The following is an 18,072-nucleotide window of genomic DNA, read 5'->3' as shown; positions in this document are numbered from 1 at the left end:
TGATGCCTGGACACAGGATAAGGCAGACCTGACTCTTATTAGTGAAAAAGATATTTCCTTTACGACCCTTTTGCTCTTTCTCAAGGAGGCGTCTCTGTTGCGTGCTGGCATGTCTTCAACGGCTTCATGGCACTTACCATCTCCCCTTTTGACTGAGAGTCCGAGCAGATTCCAGCAGGCAAAGAATTAAAACATGTTTCATTGTATTTAGTTTTGACAGTTACCTTTTATTTATCGTGAATATCAGCTTTCCATTTACAGAAGCAATAGATTTCCCGTTAAATAAAAGGATATAACCAAAAATGTGCATTGACTTAAAAATACGAAGTAAACAGAATCAAAGATGGCGCACACAGATCATTGAACATCTGTGTAACACCAGTGACCGAGGCTGAGAAATGTCACCCTCCCGAGGACTCTGCCAGATGGCTCGCAGAGGTTCCCCGGTTTGCCCCAGCACACACAGCAGGGGTCTGACGCCTGCGCCAGGACGGCGGCACCCAGTGGCCCAGAATACGAGGAACCCGATGGCAGGGAGTGGGAAGGGACCCTGTAGGGCAATTAAGCTATTCCATCGTAAGAACTGAAGACTTGGGCAGCCTCAGGAAAGGGTGATTTTGGCCATAAGGGAATAGGAATCCTGAGTTAACGGCCAGTAGCCCCCTCAGCAGCAGGAGTCTTTGTATCAGGAGGCGGGGCTCAATGCCTCTCTAACCTGTTCCAGTGCCTTCCCCACGTGTGCCAGCGTCCAGGGGCCTCCCTCCTTCCTTGCGGTCAAAGGCCCAAGACTGGGAGAAATCTGATTGGCCAGCGCAGTCCTTGCCTCCCTGATTAGATAAAGCTTCTGTTCTAAACCACCTCATAGGTTGCTGGCCTGGGTCAAGCGCCCAATCAGCTTCGAGCAAGGCCTATAAATATAGGCACTTTACTTTCCCTGCTCAGTTGTAACGGAGGCTGGGGCCTTCCCGGTGTGGGGAGATAGAGGTCACCGGCGTGATCAGTGCCAGGGGCAGAGGGAACAGAAGTGGAGGGGTGGCGGGAGGCCCTGAGAAGGAAGTGAGGGGGGAGGACTTCCACGTAAGGGGATGAGCCTCTTGCTGGAGCGGGGATGCTGGGACCTAGTGGGTGTGGGGCCTCACTTCTCTGAGTGCTGACCTCAGAAGGGTTAGGGTGCCCAGGGTGCTCTCATGAGGTGGATGGTGCCCCCGTGCGTGAGAAGGCAGCTGGGCATGGGAAGCCCAGGCAAGGTGGCACCAGACAGCTCATTCATTTATCGGGGGAACACAACGGGGGGCGGGGTCAAGTGCACTGTGCCAAGTGCAGCGATGGAGCTGCACTCCTGGAGGAGGTCCAGCAGGCCCTCGGCTTCGGAAGAGACCCCTGCAGTGGAGGGGGCAGCAGCAGGGACCAGCACTGGGCTGTCTGAAAGACCAGGCGGGGTTCCTTCCGGCAGCATGCCTGAGTGCTCCGTGACGCCATTGCGGAAGGATCCGGCCGAGGTCCACTTTGGCGGGGGATGTGTGTCCGTGCTTGGACCCCATTAAAGATGCAGGAGCCAAACGTTTTGCGGCCATGGGAGATTCCCAAGAGAAGGGACAGGGCCTCTTTGTCCAGCCGCCCTGTGACCTGGAGAACTGGTCCCTCCTGCACTGAATCCCAGGGTTCGGGCACGTGAAGGGCGGCAGCGTTTCCCTCCAGGGGAAGCTGCGCTCACAGTGGAGGGATGGAGCTGGTTTGTCATCCAGACGAGAGAGGAGGGCACCCAGGCACAGAGAATGGCGTGTGCAGAGGTGTAGGGGCACGAGGGAGCTCCAAGGGGCTCAGGAGGACTGTCCAGAGGGTTCCCAGAGGGAATGACCCTGTGTGATGCTGGAGGGGTGTGGCCAGGCCAGGGGTACAGTGAGGAGTCCTGGCGTGGTTCTAAACAAGGATGGCATGGCCACACGTGTGTTTTGGAAAGAGGGTTCCGGCAGCCCCGGGGAGGTGGGTGAGGGGGGCTGAGAGGGGGTGGGGCTGGGCGGGCAGCCCAGTCCAGAGGCCGGGCGCCAACCCTGGAGAGCCACGAGATCTCTCCTCCTCGAGGAACTGCTGCAGGCTGGGGAGGAGCGATGCTTCAGAGGCAAAACCCAGGGCTCCCCATGATTGATGGGGGGTCCAAGTGCCCCTCCGCCGGCAGTTCCTGGCTGGGGCAGGACGTAGGACGAGGGAGCAACACGTGCGGTTTGGCAGTGAACAGCCCCATGCGCAGGGCCCGGTGGGGGCCATCTGGGCAAAGATGTCCAGGGGGCAGCTGGACACCGAGTATCTCAGCAGAGGACAAGCCTTGGCGACAGAGTCCCCAACTGGGCCTGGAGTGACAGTGGGTGGCCACCTGCCCCGCCACTGGCCGTCTGTCTACACCAAGTGAGCTGGGTCCTGATCCTGGAGCTCTTGGAGGGACAGGTAGGCATCAGTGTTGAGGGGCAGGCAGAAGGTGGGGGCTCTGACCTGGCACTGCCCGGGGGGGCTGGCCCAGGGGAAGCCTGCCCCCACCCCAAGGCCAGGGCCAGGGCCGGAGCCCCCCTCCCCAGCTTCTCCCAGTGCGTTCTCCAGGGGTGACTGGAAATCCACCAGGTCGGGGGCTGCCGGGGTGGGAGGCTCCAGGGACTGGGGGCCCCAGTCTTTGGGGACTCCCTCCTGCAGAGATGGGGGTAGCCTCTCTTCATCAGCCCCAGTGCCCCCCAGGGCAGTGTTTGGGGGGCCTGGGCCACCAACGAGAGTAGGGGAGAAGAGCAGCAGGTCATCCCTGGGGGGGAAGGTGCAGTAGGCGTCGTCCTCCCCTGGCAGAGGCGGCAGGGGTGGGAGGAGAGGCCCCTCAGGCGCTCCAGGCCCGCCCTGGTCGTCGGGCTCCTCAACGCAGGGGTCATAGGTGAAGTACACCTGGCAGGACTCGATCTCCAGCGCGTCCGGGAGGTGGAAGAAGAAGTAGCCTTGGTTGGTGAAGCAGCTGGTCAGCGAGTGGCCGCTGGTCTCCAGGGAGGATGAGCGCGCTTTGTCCTGCTGCAGCAGGAGCAGCTGTGTGGCCTTGGCCTCCCTGTCCAGCACCTCCAGCGGGGAGATCTCGGGGGCCGGGCCACCAGGACTGAAGGAGGACGAGGGGAAGGGCGAGGACAGCCACTTCTGCCGGGGAGACAGGCCGGTGCAGGATTTAAGCGAGAGGTTCAGTTTAATCTCCTCCAGGTTCTCAGCAACAGCTCCTAACTCCTCTGGCAGCAAGCCACTCCAGGCTGCCCCCGCCCCGCCCCCACGCCCTCCCTGGCTGTGGCCCCAGCCCCGCCCCCTGCCTGGTGCTTTGGGAGCCCTCTGGGTCAGTCAGAGGAGGCGCCTGCTTCCTAACCCCCTCGAAGGCCTTCCAGCCCGCTGCATGTGCCCGGGGACATGCTGGCCCCAGAAGGGACCACTTCCCCAGCGCCTGCTCCAAGCCCTGTGCTACTCTGGGTACCGAGGACGCAGCAAAGGGTAGAAGGTCCGGGTCTGCCGGGGACTAGCGTGAGCATGTGAATCCCCCAGCCAGCGCCGAGGCAGGAAGGGCCCGAGAGCGCGTCTGGTTCACTTTACGGATGTGCCCTGGCCCTGGTCATGCGGCAGGGACCCAGGCTCCCCCCCACACTGCCAGGGACATGTCTCTGGTGGGGAGTTAATATCCCCTAATGTGCTCTCCCTCCCACTGCCCCGGGCTCCCCACCCCACCTCCCCACCCTCCGTCCACAGAGAGAGGAATGCACCCATCAGAGCACTCCTCCGTGGCCACCTCAGAACCCGGACAGCCCAGGCCCAGAGCAGGGAGGCGTGGTTCCGGCCCTGGCCCTCACTCGCTGCCGCCATGTGACCCTGGGCAGGTCCCCACGCCTCTCAGCCTCAATCCCACAGCAGTGAGCTGCCGCGCTCCCCCGCTTCCTCCCTGCGGACCTGCAGGGAGTTGTCAGGTGAGGAGAGGAAGGCAGGACTGGCGCCAGGTGCCAGGTGAGATGCAGGCCACACAGCAGAGACGTGGGGGCAGTCGACCCCTGGGGGCAGGGCATTTGAGAGCCCCAGCAGCTCCCAGAGCCCAGGGACCCGGCCTGGCGGGCTCCCCGCTGCATTCCTGTGCCCAGCACCAGGCCTGCGGGGCCAGTCGATATATTTTGCATGAATTAATGGACCAGTAGAGAAATGTCCCATTTCTCCCTCCCCAGAGAGAGTCTCTGGAGCCATGTGGGCTGTTACACAGGTGCACGGACACATACATGTGCACGCACCCCGTACATATATATATGTGCCCATGTGCACACGCCTGCACACACCACTCAACGAAATCTACCCCGTCCCCCAAACCAGGGGTTCTTATTACAGGAGAAAAACCCGAGAGAGACCCTGGAGCAAACCGGGGACAGCAAGGAAGGGGAGCCAACTGGGAGAGAGGGAGAGAGCACAGGCCAGGCGGGGGCCGCAGAGGCAGGGCAGGGCAGGGCAGCGCCGGGGAGGGGCCGGGCCTGGGGCCAGCGCTGGTGTGCCCGGCCTCCCCGGGCCCCCTCCCGGGCGTGTGTGTGGCCAGCCACTTCCTGGGCCTGGGCCTCTCTCCACAACGCCCTGAAAGCAGAGAGGAGGGGGCGCCAGGGAAACTGGTCCCCCTGCGTGCACACCCACACACTGGCACGCACTCCAGGTCCCGTGGACAGGACAGTGCGCCTTGTGGCCTGGCAGCCAGGGTCCTGGGAGAGAACCCCTGGGGAGAGGAAGAGGAGCAGGCTCCCCACTCAGATGCAGAGGATGAGCGGGGGTCCCCCTTGGCCAGCCCATACCCCCAGCCACAGGTGAGTGCCCAGGGACAACTCCACACTCGAGGCCTGGGGCAGGAGTCTGAAACTGGGGGTGACCTCCTGGGAAGATGGAGTGGTCTGCAGCTCTGTGGGAAGGACCCCACTCTCACTTCAGAATGCCCAGGCCCCAGAATCAGAAAGACCGCAAGCTGGCGGAGGACTGAGAACGCATCTATTTCAGCGTCCAGCCAGGTCCAGTGTGGGAACCCCTTCAGCTATCTTTTGATGCATAGCCAGGCTTTCTTGCATACTTTTGTTGGTGGGGAGCTCACTATCTATAGGGCTGAGTGTTCCAAAAAATTCCACAAGGGGCCCGGACCAGCCCTGGTAGAAAACTCCAAAGCCAGCTCATGGCAGCTCCTGTCCAGGATGGCCTTCCAGCCCCTCAGCACTCCTCCTGAGCCCCCTCCAGCCCTCCCTCCCCCATCCCCCACAAATCTAGGGAGCCTGAGGTGGGGGGCGGGTAGGGTGGTACAGGCAGCCCACCACATCCCCCTTCCCCCTTGAAGCTTCCTTCCTGAGGTGGGTGTGGACTGGGGGAGGGGAGGTGACGACTCTGGCTTCAGAGCGTTACTGCTCCACGGGCCAGCACCACCCACATGCATCTGTGTTTTGTGACCGGAAGTGACTAGAGGACTTTGAGCGCCTGTGCGAAAGGACGGGCCTGCCTGGGATTCTGTGCAGGGGCCGAGGGAGCACCGTCTGTGCTCTGTGGCGTGGGGAGCGTTTGCACCCCATGGAGCAGAGTGAACCAGGAGGAGGGAGCTAGGAGGGAAGCCAGATCCTGGGCCTCCTTGTCAGGGCCATTGTAGATGGTGGTTTGTTCAGGTTGTGCGGGGAAGCGGGGATACCCAGGGCACCTGGTTCTGGGAGGTGGGGGCGGGGCTGAATTCCAGCCCACGCTCTGCTTGCCAAGACCTGCTTGGTCAACAGACTGGTGACCATTCTAGTGAGGGCCACTTGAGCACCGCCCGTGGGCCAGCAGTGTCGTCGGGGCCATGGACGAGTAACACTATGCTCCTCCCCCTTTCACAGGTGACGAAACGAGGTGTAGAGCTGTTCTATCACTTGCCCAAGGTCACACAGCCAGGAAGTGGTGGAGCCGGGATTAGAACCGGGCAGCCTGCCTCAAACAGGGGATGCCTTTCTGCCAGAGAATGCTGTGACAGAGCCGGGGGATGGGCCCACCCCACCCCACCCCACCCCACCCCACCCCACCCGAGTGTGCTCCCTTCAGTGGTCCTCTGCTCCCACCCAGGGCCAAAGCTCCTACTCTGGCCCCATCTCCAGGCACCACTGCCCATGTGTCAGCTGGCCCGTGCCAGCTGTGCGATTCTGCCCCCCACCTCCGGACTCCTACCTGGAAATCTCCTCCGTGTTCCGAGCTCAGCTGTGAAAAGAACTCCGAGGGGTCTGGGATGTGACACTTCAGAACCTTCTTCAACCTGAACGGGGGGAGGGAGGGAGGGGGAGGGTGAGAAGGGAAGGGGCCACCGTGTCCTGCCATCAGCCCACAGCCCTGCGGGCAGGGCCCGGAGCCACTCGACACGGGAGCATTTATCTGGTCGGCACGGATCGAATGCCCAGCGAGGGAGGACACCGTGCTGGGCACTGGGACCCAGGACTGGCCGACGGGGAAGGTGCCCGCTCTCCAGGAGCTGACATTCTAACGGGGACACCGACACAAAGCGGGGTGCCCTGCTGCCACCCATCGGAGGCGACAAGGAGCTCTGTGGAAGAGCAAATTGTGGCGGAGGACCATGGGACCACAGGGACAGAGACGGCTGGCGCAGAGCGAACCAGGAGGGAGCTCGGACAGAGGCCAGATCGTGGGCCTCCGGGTCAGGGCCGTCCTCGGCGGCCGGGACAGGGGGCGCGCTGCCCCAGGGCTCCAGGGGCGGGGAGGGGTGAGTGGGGGCCGAATTCCAGCCTGAGGGCTCCAGCGTCTGTATGCACCAGCGTTGAAATGCGGTGCATACATTTCTGGGCCTCGAGACCCCAGAAAGCGTGGCTGCTGCCCGCGTGTCCAAGCTCGGGTCAGCCCCCTCCCCCACCCCCTTCTGGTCTCCAGCCACAACCACCTCCCCGCGCTCTCAGTTTCTGAAGTGTCCTCCCTGCCTCCCTGCCTCCCAGGGCCTTGGCACACGCTGTCTCCCCTGCTTTCCCCATCAACCACCGCCCCCCCCCGCCCCCCGCTGGGAATCACGGCTTCCTCGGGGAAGGTCCCCACGCCACCCCTCCGCTGAGGCTCCTCCCCCCAGCGGCCTGCTGCGGACGCACCAGCGCCTTCCCGCACCGTCCTAGTCATGGCGTGTCCCTCTGTACGTGTTTGACTGTCAAGCACTAGCCTTCCCTCCAGGAAGACGGGACCGCATGTGCGTGGCGCTCCCAGCACCCAGTACCGAGCCTGGCACTGAGCCGGCCGGGACCCAGACGGAGCCACAAGGACCCACACACACACCAGCTGGCGTGCGTCCACACACACACAGGCCCATGTGCACACACGCTCCTGAGGGTATCACTCCGCCAGGCCCCCACCTAGGGCCCTCCCTCCCCCACTCACATCAGGCTGTTCCCGTGGGTTCCACCTCTGGGGAGGGCTCACGGGGAGAGGCAGGGCAGGCCCCTGGGAGGGCAGAGGGAGCGGTGGCGTGTCCGAGCAGGGGGCTCAGCCCAGCACGTGACCTGGCGAGGAGTGCGTGTGTCCGAGGGGAGCGTGCGGGACGGACAGGGAGGCGGGCGCTCTTACCACGGCCCGAGGTACCGGCAGTTGACTAGCAGGTAGACTATGATGATGAAGCCAAAGGCACCGCTGAGGCCCACGATGATATGGCCCGGCGAAGGGGCTGCCGTGGTGGGAGGAGGGGCAGGGAGAGAGGGGTTAGAGAGGCGCCCCGGCTCGCCCAGATCACTCCGCACCCAGCTGGTGCTGCGGGCGGGCCGATCTCTGACCCACGGCCTTCCCAGCATCCCAACCGGCCCAGCCGAGCTGCTGTTTGCCGGGCCAACACAGGGCATCATGGCACCCACTTTACAGATGAGGAAACTGAGGCCGGGAGGTGAAAGCAGCCCGCAGCTGCCCCGAGCAGAAACCCGGAGCGAGAGGTCCCAGGTGGAGAAAGTGAGTTTTCACCTCCCGGTTTCAGCCTCTCGGCCTCCCCACTATCTCATGAGGCTGTGGGCCGCCCCGTCCCCTCGCGGAGTCCCCGTTCCTGTCTGTAAAACTAGCGCAGACATGCCTCCCACCCTCCGATGCCCACCCCGCAGGGTCACATCAAGCTAGCTAATGATGAGGAGAAGCACGGTAGCCCCAGCCCGCCCCACCAACTACCCCCAGGGCCCCCCCGCTGCCCCTTCCTGCCCAGCTCCGCCTTACACTCAGGCAACGTCCGGAAGGCCAGGGGCCGGCTCCAGGGGCTCCAAGTCGAGTTGCTGCCTCGCTGGGCCCTGGCCCGCACCTGTAACTCATACTGGGTGCCCGGGTCCAGGGTCTCCAGGTAGATCCACCGCTGGTTCTGCCCGATGGTCAGCAGGGGGACCTCCTGGGGTGGAGACAGAGCTGTCAAAGGGGAGGGGCGCCCACCGCCCACCCTGCCCACTCACCTCTCACAGCAGGGCTGAGCAAAGCAACGCCTTCCTTTCTCCCCTCCAGCCACCTCCTCCCCCCACCCCAGCCACCCCCCCAAAGGCCCCCTGACTACCGATTGCTGGGGCCCAAACGCCAGGCTCACCCTAAAGCCTTCCCTCTCACACATCCGCTCCAGTCAAAGCCACCTGCCAGTCAGCTGGTGCCACCTCCAGGACCTCCTCTGGACCCTTCCCCTTCTCTCCTCCGGGCTCCCGCTCTGAGCTCCCACCGCCGCTCAGGCCTGCCTGAGCCTGGCCTCCTTGCCCTGCTCCCACCACTCCCACTGCAGCCGGCTCTCCTCTCCGCACGGCCAGAGAGAGGGATTTTCCCGCAGACCCTCTCACCTCCGCACCCTCCCCTTGGTTTTCCCGCCCCGCCCCCCCCCCCCCCCGCAACACCCAGGCAGTGTTCTGCCTTAGCCGGGGCGGCTTCCTCTGCGTGGAACACCCTCCCCCGATCTTTGCAGGGTCAGCTCCTTCTTGACCCTCCGATCTCAGAGCAGCCCTCCCGGGTCACCTGTCCCCGGGAAGTTGCCTATCCCCATCCCTCTTAGACGCATCATCCCATTTCCTGTCCCTGGTGACTTTTATTGGTGTCCCGCAGCCTCCTGTTCCTGTGATTCTGCTGACTGTCTGCCCCCCCCGCCCCCCTGCTTCACCCCCACGTGCATCCATGTAAGTTTCCCGAGAGCAGGGAGATCGTCGGTCTGGCCCTGCACTCTCTCCCCAGCGTGCAGTGCATAGTGTTTGCTGAGTGACCGAGCGAGTGAATAAAGGAACGAGTCAATGAGTAAGGCCAGACCCCCGTGGGCCTGGACCACTCTGGATCTGAAGAACGGGGAGGGAGCCCCCCAGGGCCTCTGAAATCTCACAGAGAGGGGAGTCTCCTGTCTCTTGGCTACGGCAACCTCGCCTGGTGTCAGCTTGGAATCTGCCACCAGCTGGAACCCTGGGTGTCAGGGGTTGCGTGGAGGGAGGGAGGGAGAGGCCGAGGCCAGCAGTACAGAGGGGCAGCAGGGGCTGCCTGGGGGCCGCTGTGCCTCTGCTGAGAGGGGCGATGGGCAGGGCGCCCAGCACGGGGAGGGGGGCTCAGGGCGGGTTGGCCTGGGCCCCATACTCACCTCCCAGCTGAGGCTTGTGTCCCTGCTCCGGGCCTCAAACTCCAGGTACCGTTCAATGTAGTGGGAGGACTGGTTGATGGCCCAGGTGATGTTGCAGCTGCGGGTCTCCAGGTGGGTGACACGGAGGGAGTTCGGTGCCATCAGGCGAACTGGAGCGGGGAGCAAGGAAGGGGGAGAACGCTCTGGGGGGCCTGGATCTTGACGCCGAGACGATGAAGCCCAGGGGTGCTCGCACCTGCTGTTTCTCCCCCTGGCACGCCCTCCCCCCCCAGAAACCCGCGGGTCACCCCGCAAACGCCACCTGTGCAGAGAAGCCTCCCCCGGCCACCCGCCTCTCTGTCCGCTCACCCGCTGCAGTGATCTCCCTGCCCTGTCACCGCCGGACACACCGAGCCCCTGTTTGGGGTCCTTTATTTACCCCCTGTCTCCCTCCCCCGAGCACGAGCTCGCCGAGGGCAGGGACCCCGTTCTCTCACGGGCCCCTGGTGCCTGCGACGTCACCCGGCAGGTCACAGGCGCTCAATTACATCTCTGCCGGACGAATGAATGAGGGACGCCTTTCTCTGCACTCAGGAACGCTCTGAGAGTTTTCAGCGACCCTTTCCCTCATTCCACCCAACGTCCTCAGTCTCAGGCAGTGAGACGGTTTTAGGGTTCCGAAGTTAAATGGATCACAGTGTCGTCATTCTGGGACTTTTTGCAGAGCCCCACGAACAGACGGAGCTACAAGCGAATGTTTACGGAGCTTGGGCCGAGCAGTTTCTGAGTCTCGGCTTGCAGACTCCTCACAGCAACCACGGGCGGCAGGTAACGGACTATCCCGTGTTGCAGATGCGGACACTGAGCTCAGACAGGTTCGGTGCTGTGTCGGTCAGGAGACAGTGAAGGCAGGGCTGCACTGAGAGCGGGGCCCGGGGCTCACCCTCTGCCCCTCCTCCTCCGCAGAGACGGTGAGAGCAAGGTCTGCGGGGAGGCGGGAAGGGCTGGGCATGGGGCAGGCTCTCAGTCATTCGACAAACCTTCCCAGAGCACCACCCAGATCAGACTCGGTGCTAAGTACTCAGTATAGAGACAGGGACGGCAGAGGCTCTGCCCTCAGGGAGCTTCCAGCCCAGTAAGGAAGACCGCCCCATCATCAGCCACTGACGACCTAGGACAAAAACGCCCTGGAAGAGGAGGTGCCCAAAAGCTGGGAAGTCTGGGAAGGCCTCCTGCAGGAGGTGGCTTTTCACTGAGACTTGAAGGGTGAGTGGGAATCTCCTGGGGGAGAAGAGCCTTCTAGACCCTGTGACTGGCACGTGCAGGGGCTCAGAGGCACAGAGAGGCGAGTTGAGTCCGAAGAGCTGGCCTTTAGCATGGAGGGGGGAAGCCAGGCCTTGAGTGTCAGGGTAAAGAGCTGGGCCTCCATCCCAATGGCAGCGGGCCGTGAACTCGTGAGGTGCGGGTGTGGCAGATGATGGGGAGAGACTGGAGCAGTGTGATCCCACAGAGCAGGCAGGCAAGGAGGCGGACCCCCCGCGCCCACCCCTGCGCCCACCCTGGATTCCTCACTCACGGTTCTCAAAGGGCTGGAACTTCTGGGTCATCGCCAACCGCCACTTCTCCCTGTCCCGACACATCACAGACATGTTGACGACGTCCGCTGCGGTCAGCATCTGAGACTGGAAGGGGGACAGAGATGTGGCCGCCGGCCGCTGGGGCAGGCAAGGGAGGCCTGGGGACGCGTCCTCCTCCGAGGTGGGGGTGCGGGCAGAGGGGAGAGCAGGACCGCGAGGCAGGTGGGGCCCCGCCAGGCGCCCACCCTGTCTCAGGTTGGGGTCGGCACATGTTTTCTGTAAAGGGTCAGGGAGTAAACATTTCGGACCCAGCGGGTCCTATGTATGGTCTCCGTTATGACCACTCAGCTCTGTCACAGACGGCGTGTAAAAGAATGGGCGTGACTCTGTGCCAATAAAGGTTTATTTACAAAAGCGGACAGCAGGCTGGTGTTGGCCGGTGGGCCCCCGTCATTTGCCAACCGCTGACCTGACGGGAAGGGGCTGCCTTGGGAGGGGTGCGAGCAGGGTGAGTCCCCAAGAAGGGGCAGGGCTGGCACTGTGCCTGTGTAACAGCTCTGGGTGTGAAAGCCTCCCCTCCCCCTATCTCCCCCCACCCCGCCTCCCAATTATTCTGGAAAGAAATGGCCAGGTGGCACTAAGCGTGTGTGGGCAGGTGCTGCTCGGGCGTTTACGCCGCCTGTCTCACAGCAGTCCATCCCCGCCCCGCAGGCAAGAAACCCGGGGCTCCGGGAGGTAAGGGGCTTGCCCGATGTCACGCAGCGAGTCTGCAGGGGAGCCCAGATGCAGCCCCGGGCTCTCTGTGTGTGCACAGCGCCATGGAGACCGCGGCCCCGGCTGGCCACGGCTGACCGGGGGCAGCCGAGCGGGCGGCTTCCGCAGAAGGAGGGCCTAGAGCCAGCGCGGCCGGGGTCTGTGCTCCGGGCCCGGGGCGCTGCCTTCACAGCCAGGACCCGGGGCCCGGTCCCTCTGGCTCGCTGCAGGGCCCGCTGCGGGCAAACCCTGAGCCTCGGCCTCAGGGTTCCCGGAGCCGGGAGCAGGTCCTCCCTCTGCGCCCCGAGGACCCTGCCCTGGCCTTCTCCCAGCTCCTACGGGGGCCAGGTTTCCCCAGGTAACGAGCAGCAGCGTGGTTGTCATCGTTGCCATGGCTATGGTCGGAAAGGTGCCAATAACACGCTCTGTGGGCACTCGGTCCGTGGCAGCGCCCTTCTGAGCATTTACACACTTCTGGACACCCTATGAGACAGGCCCTCCCCTGTCCTCATCCTGCAGCTGAGGAGGCTGAAGCATGGGGGGGGGGCTCAGGGACTCGCCTAAGGCCACGCAGCAGCCAGGAAAGCCACCTGGCCAGGCAGGGCCAGGACCTGCAGAGCTCAGGGGGACAGGCTCGGCAGCCTGGTCCCCGAGGCCGCGCCTGTGCCAGCTGCGTCTTGCAGGCCTGTCTGCCCTCTCTCCTGTCCCCTGAGAAGGCAGAGGACCTGGGGGTGGTTGGTGAACGTGGTCTGGGTGACCCTGGTGCCCCACACTGCCAAGGAGGGTTTGCCGAACAATGGTGGGAGGCACAGCAACAGGGCTGCGGCCACGGTCATGGCCACATGCCCTTCGAGAGGCAGCCTGGTGCCATGGAAAAGGGTCTGGGCTGCGGCTCTGCCACTTGCTGACTAGGTGACCTCGGGCATAGACCATGCCTCTCTGAGCCTTAGTTTCCTCCTTAGTTTAGAAGGGGAGAGTGCCGGTGCCCACCGGAGTCCTGGGGACCCACTGACGATCGGGTCAAGGCCTGTCCTACTCTGGGCCACAACACCCAGGTCAACCCTCCAGGCAGGTACAGGAGGGAACCGGGCACAGAAGCCACCCAGCCGCACCCAGCCGTGCACAGTGGAGCTGGGGTCGGGGCCCAGGCTGCCCAGTGCCGGAATCCACGCTCCTGACCCTCGGCCTCGGGAAGAGTCCGCTCTGTGGCTGTTACTATTACCGGGGTGCTCTCCCCACTGGAGGAGGGGTGCGGGAGTGTCCGCGGACCTGCCAGCCTGGGGAGACGGCTGGACCAGAGCAGAGCGGGAGCCCCGCGCACCGGGGGCCCGCCATCCCCGAGGCAGACCAGAGTCTGACCTTCGGCGGCTGCCCACCCTCCTTCCGCCCCCCAGCCCCGCGCCTGGGCCGGCCCAGCTCCTCTCTGGAAGGGCAGCCCTTGGCGCCCGCCCGGCCCCTGGGCCTCTCACCTCTGGGCTCCCGTCAAGGATCAGGTTGCAGGCCCAGGATGCCGGCCCCGCTGGGAGCAGCTCACAGGATCTGTTCCAGGAACTTTCAAGGCAAGAAAAAAAAGAAAACCTTAGAAGAAAAGGAGGGACCCCAGCGCTGGCTCTCGGGACGGTCCCCCGTGCCGTGAGGCCAGTCTCTGCGCGGACGCCCTGTGCCAACCCCCCAGGGGTGTCAGTCAGGTCCCCGGTCTGCTCCGCCTGCCCTCGAGAGCCCTTTCTCCTGCCCTCCCCACCCCGGCCTGGCCCACAGCAGCCAGAGGGACCTTCTAGGCGCAAACCAGTTCGGGACACCTGGCCTCTGCACCTAGAGCCCAGCACAGTCTTCCTGTGGGGCTGGACCCTGGGGGTCTCACGGAATCACCACCCACGGGGGGGCCTTTGCTGCCGTCACCAGCACGTCTGGGTCACCACACTCCCTCCCTCAGCTCCCACCCCCTCCCAAGCTCCCCAACCGCTCCCACGTCCCCTGTCCCCACAGTTCCCACAGGGGTCTCTCAAAATCCCAGCTTAAGTGTCGCAGGTTCGATTCCCAGTCAGGGCACATGCCTGGGTTGCAGGCCACAGCCCCCAGCAACCGCACATTGATGTTTCTCTCTCTCTCCCTCTTTCTCCCTCCCTTCCCTCTCTAAAAAATAAATAAATAAAATCTTAAAAAAAAATCCCGGCTTACTCAAGGAGCTTTGGGATCCTCCCTCCTTCCCCCTTTGCCTCTAAAGCCTCGTCCGGCCGCAGCAGAGCGAGCTCAAAGCCACGTCCCCGGTCTCCCCTGCCCAGCCCCTCTCCGGCCTGGCCCCACACACCACCCTCCTCCCCTCCAGGTCCCAGCAGTCTAAACATCCGACTCCTGAGCTTTCCAGACCCCTGTCATAAGGAGAGTCTGTGGCCTCCGTGTACCCAAGGCTTTCAAAGTGAAGACGTCTCGGAGTCTAAGAGTTAGGATTCCAAGAGCCTGCCTGGCAGCGGCGGTGAGACCCCACTGTCCCAAGGCGCCACCCTCACCGTTGCCGCGGCTTCGCGTGGAGGCGGCAGGAAGGGTCCGGCAGGCCCCGCCCCGGGCTCCAGATGCAGGAGATGTTGGCTCGGGAGTTGTAGAAGCATGTGAGCTCGGGGGTGTCTGCCGGCAAGATGGGGTGTGAGCGGCCGGTGCAGGGTGCCCCCCCGCCCTGCCCTGCCCTGCCCTTCGGGGCCCCCCCGCCGCCCCTGCCCCTGGCATCCTCGGCCTGCCCGAGGAGGACGGGCAGAGAAGCAGTGCGCGGCCCGTTTCAGAGAGGACCAAACGGAGCCCCAGACACTGCACGGTCCCCACGGGCAAGGCAAAGCGGGGCAGGGACAAGAGGCCAGTGTCCCCCTGTGGCTTGCAGAGGCCACGTGGGGGTGGGGCAGAGGGGGAGGGGGGAAGTGGACCCCTGATCTCTGGTCCCATTGTCCCCTGCCCTCCTCCTCCCTGCCTCCCTCCTCCCTGCCTCCTGCCCCTGATGAGGGACCTGGGCACAGATGTCCAGATGCCGGGATCCTCACCTTTCACCGCTGTGGACGCCCCAAGGATGGGCAGGGGCAGGAGGAAGAGGAGGAGGGACAGACGCCAGCACAGAGCAGGAGCCGCCATTACATCCACAGGTGGGGGCTGGGGAAGGGAGCCCTGAGGGAGGAAGAGGGGGCGAGCACGCGTGAGCACCCACCCCCACCCACCCCTGTCGGGGGCGCAGGTCTGCTCTCCACCTCACAGCGCAGCCCCACCCCAGGGCCTTTGCACCTGCGGGCCTCCGCCCCACCCAGGCTCACTCCCTTCCTCCAGACGTCCCGGGACCCACACACACACGTGGGCGCTGCTGCCGAAAGGGCTCTTTGGGGAGGCCGAGCCGCTTGTTCAAAATTGGAGACCCTGAGGCTCAGGAAAGGAAAAGAGCTGCTCAAGGCCACCAAGAGCGGCCAGCGCGAGGGCCTCTCCGGCTCCCTTCACCCCGCTGACGCCGCCCGTGAGGACGCTCTGTGCGCCAGGCTCTGTTTTAAACTCTTCACTTGCAGCAACCAGAGCGTCTGTTGGAGACAGTCTTACTGTCCCCATGTTCAGGTGAGGAAACTGAGGCACGGGGAGGCGAAGAGCCAGCTGCCCGAGGCCGCACCGCCGGTAAGAGGCGGACTGGGTCTGAGTCAGCGCGGACGGCCCGGGGCGAAGGTCGGGCCCCTCCCGTGACGTCTGACTGTGGCTTCCCACCCACCGGAGGGCACGCAGGCCAGTGACCTTGCAATGGCGCTCACTGCGGGTGCTGAGCCCTTGCGCTCGCCTGGTGCTTTGGCGCACGGGCTCTGCTCATGTGCCCAGCAGGTGGGGGTTTGGGGGTGCTGGTATTCTCCCCTTACACAGACAAGGAAACGGCATGAACTTGTCCAAGGTCACGTGTGCAGAAGAGGCCAAGCCGGGATCCAATCCCCGCACTCGGTCCCAAAGCCTGTTCTCTCACGCCATTCTACCCTGCCCAGCCCCTGTCCCGGGCACTGGTCCCAGAGGTAAGGCCGATGGCCTCCCTACCCCGGGCACAGGCCAGCGGTCGGCAGCTGGCCCAGTGTGGGAAGGAGCCCCGAGAGGTCCCCGTGGGTGTGGGCTCCTCCACGCCTGGCCCACCATCCCCGCCAGAGGGTGAGCTCCCCAGGGTGGGGCTGGTGGCCTCTTTCTTTGGACCCCCACCAATGTCACAGGGCATAGCACTGGGCCCCCGCAGGGCACAGAGCCCAGCAACAGGGCTCCCAGCAAGCCCCCTGTTGCCCTCGGTCGCTCCATCACGACCCTGGGGCACAGATACTATGGACCCCTTGAGGGGCGTCACCTGGGGCCAGATCCTGGCCAGCAGGCACGCCCGTGCCCAGTAAAAGACAGGACACAGAGCCCCAGCGTGAGAGGAAGTGCAGGGCAAAGGCACGGAAAACTGCGAGAAGGTCAGCGCGCAGCTGCAGTCCCAGCAGGGGCGAGCGCGGCCAGAGGAGAGGCATTATCAAGAGCTCCCAGCGCCCCAGGCAGAGGGTGCGGCAAGGTTCACGGGAGGAGGCGGAGGCCGGGCCTCAGGGAGGACCAGTCAGACCTCCGAGCCCCAGCACCGGCCTCCGGGGCCCCCACACGCACCGATGCGCGCCCTTGGCCTCTGCAGGGCCGTGCGCACCAACTGACTCACCGGGTCCCGTCACAGCCCAAGGGGTGGGCGGCACTGGCTCCTTTCTGACAGATGCAAAGAAACAAGGAGCTGCCCAGGGGCCCGACTCAAACCAGGTCATCTGATTTCACGTTAGAAGAAGAGGCCCAGGGTGACTAATATGCAGCCCCGCTCCGAGCCCGGCACTAGCGTTTCTCAGATATCACCTCATTCAGTCCTCAACCGACTCACAGTCGCGGTGCTATTGTGACTCCTTTTCTCAGGCCAGGAGCCTGAGGCACAAGGCAGCGAGCCTCTTGCCGGGGCTGGAGGCTGGGGGAGCCGGGGGTTTGACCCCGGCCGGGTGTGGCAGAGGCTCCAGGGGGCAGACACGGAGGCATGAGGGGGGCTCTTGGGGGCTGGGGGAGGGTGTGAAGCAGGAGGGCGGTAGCCAGCGATGAATCCCACCCGGCCTCTGAACCTGGTAGACACCTCCTTCCCTCGTCCCCTCTGAGCACTCCCCCCCCCGACACACACCCACACACACACACACACACACACACACACACACACGGCCCACTCACGCTGTTTCACTCCGGGGGGCACCTGCCCAGCAGGTATGGGATCCTGGTTGTGGGGGGCAGAAGGAGACCTTAACCATGGCTCTGTCCCCCCGCCGCCCACCCACAGGCCCACTCCCACTGCTCCAAACACAGCTAAGGGCGGGAGGCCTCCGCCCCCAGGAGAAGAGAGAGCAGTCCTCCAGGCAGCCCCAGAAAGGGCATCCCCCCCCACCTCGTGGATCCTGGGGACACGGTGGGCCAGCCCAGACTTGAACCCTGAAGACTTCCTGGCACCCCCACTCCACAACCGGGGTCCTCCCTTGCCCCACAAGCCTCCTCAGCAGCACTCACAGGGGAGCCTCCCCAGTGTGGGCCCCATCCCCGAGACCTTGACTTCCAGTGGCCCTGGGACCGGTGGCAGGGGCCGAGAGAGAGAGCTACCAGTGCCAGGGCACAGGGCGGGGGCAGGGCAGGGCAAGGTGGCATATCACCTGGCTGAGACATGGGGCCGCGGCGCGTTCTCTCGGGTCCTCTCTGCGGCCGAGACCACAGCCATCTCCCCAGGGCCCTGCTCCGGCTCTGGCGCTGGCGACTCACGGAGCAGGCTTATAGGGCCAGCCTACTTCCTGTGCAGAGGCTGGAGGGGGCACGGCCTGGGGGTGGAGGTGGGGGGGGCCAGAGAGTCGGGGCTGCTGAGAAAGCCTGAAACTCCCGGAGCACCTAGGGGCCAGATAAGATCTCCCTCCTCCGGGGGCGGGCGGGGCTGGGGGGCGTGGGTGTCGAAGCAGTGTGAGCACACACACACCTCAGATAGACACCTTGCTGCACACAGGAGCCCGAGGGGGCAAAGACCCTTCATGTCCCTGCTATGCCACCCCCACCCCGGCCCACACCGGCCACCTTTGACACCTTCATCCGGTCATACACGCGCCCACGAACCCCGGCCTCACACAGACACGACCCTTCCAGGTGCCCCCCAGG

General features: G+C 64.3%; 1 protein-coding gene across 1 annotated transcript; it reads right to left on the bottom strand.

The window, feature by feature from the left end:
* Nucleotides 1–206: 206 nt before the first annotated feature.
* On the bottom strand, nucleotides 207–17,683 carry IL2RB (interleukin 2 receptor subunit beta). Its single transcript, XM_045835116.1, has 10 exons — nucleotides 17,583–17,683; nucleotides 14,922–15,042; nucleotides 14,403–14,517; nucleotides 13,365–13,446; nucleotides 11,142–11,247; nucleotides 9,587–9,735; nucleotides 8,215–8,380; nucleotides 7,588–7,684; nucleotides 6,199–6,283; nucleotides 207–3,159 (listed from the first exon to the last, which is right to left on the bottom strand). The coding sequence occupies exons 2-10, from the start codon at nucleotides 15,007–15,009 to the stop codon at nucleotides 2,395–2,397; spliced, it is 1,653 nt and encodes a 550-aa protein (XP_045691072.1). The 5' UTR covers nucleotides 15,010–15,042; nucleotides 17,583–17,683; the 3' UTR covers nucleotides 207–2,394.
* Between the last annotated feature and the right edge of the window lie 389 nt (nucleotides 17,684–18,072).

Source organism: Phyllostomus hastatus, unplaced genomic scaffold (genome assembly GCF_019186645.2).
Source record: "Phyllostomus hastatus isolate PE091 unplaced genomic scaffold, TTU_PhHast_1.1 phas_contig_198, whole genome shotgun sequence".
Lineage (NCBI taxonomy): Eukaryota > Metazoa > Chordata > Mammalia > Chiroptera > Phyllostomidae > Phyllostomus > Phyllostomus hastatus.
The sequence above is the reverse complement of the archived record's forward strand: the minus strand, read 5'-3'. Positions and strand labels throughout refer to the sequence as shown.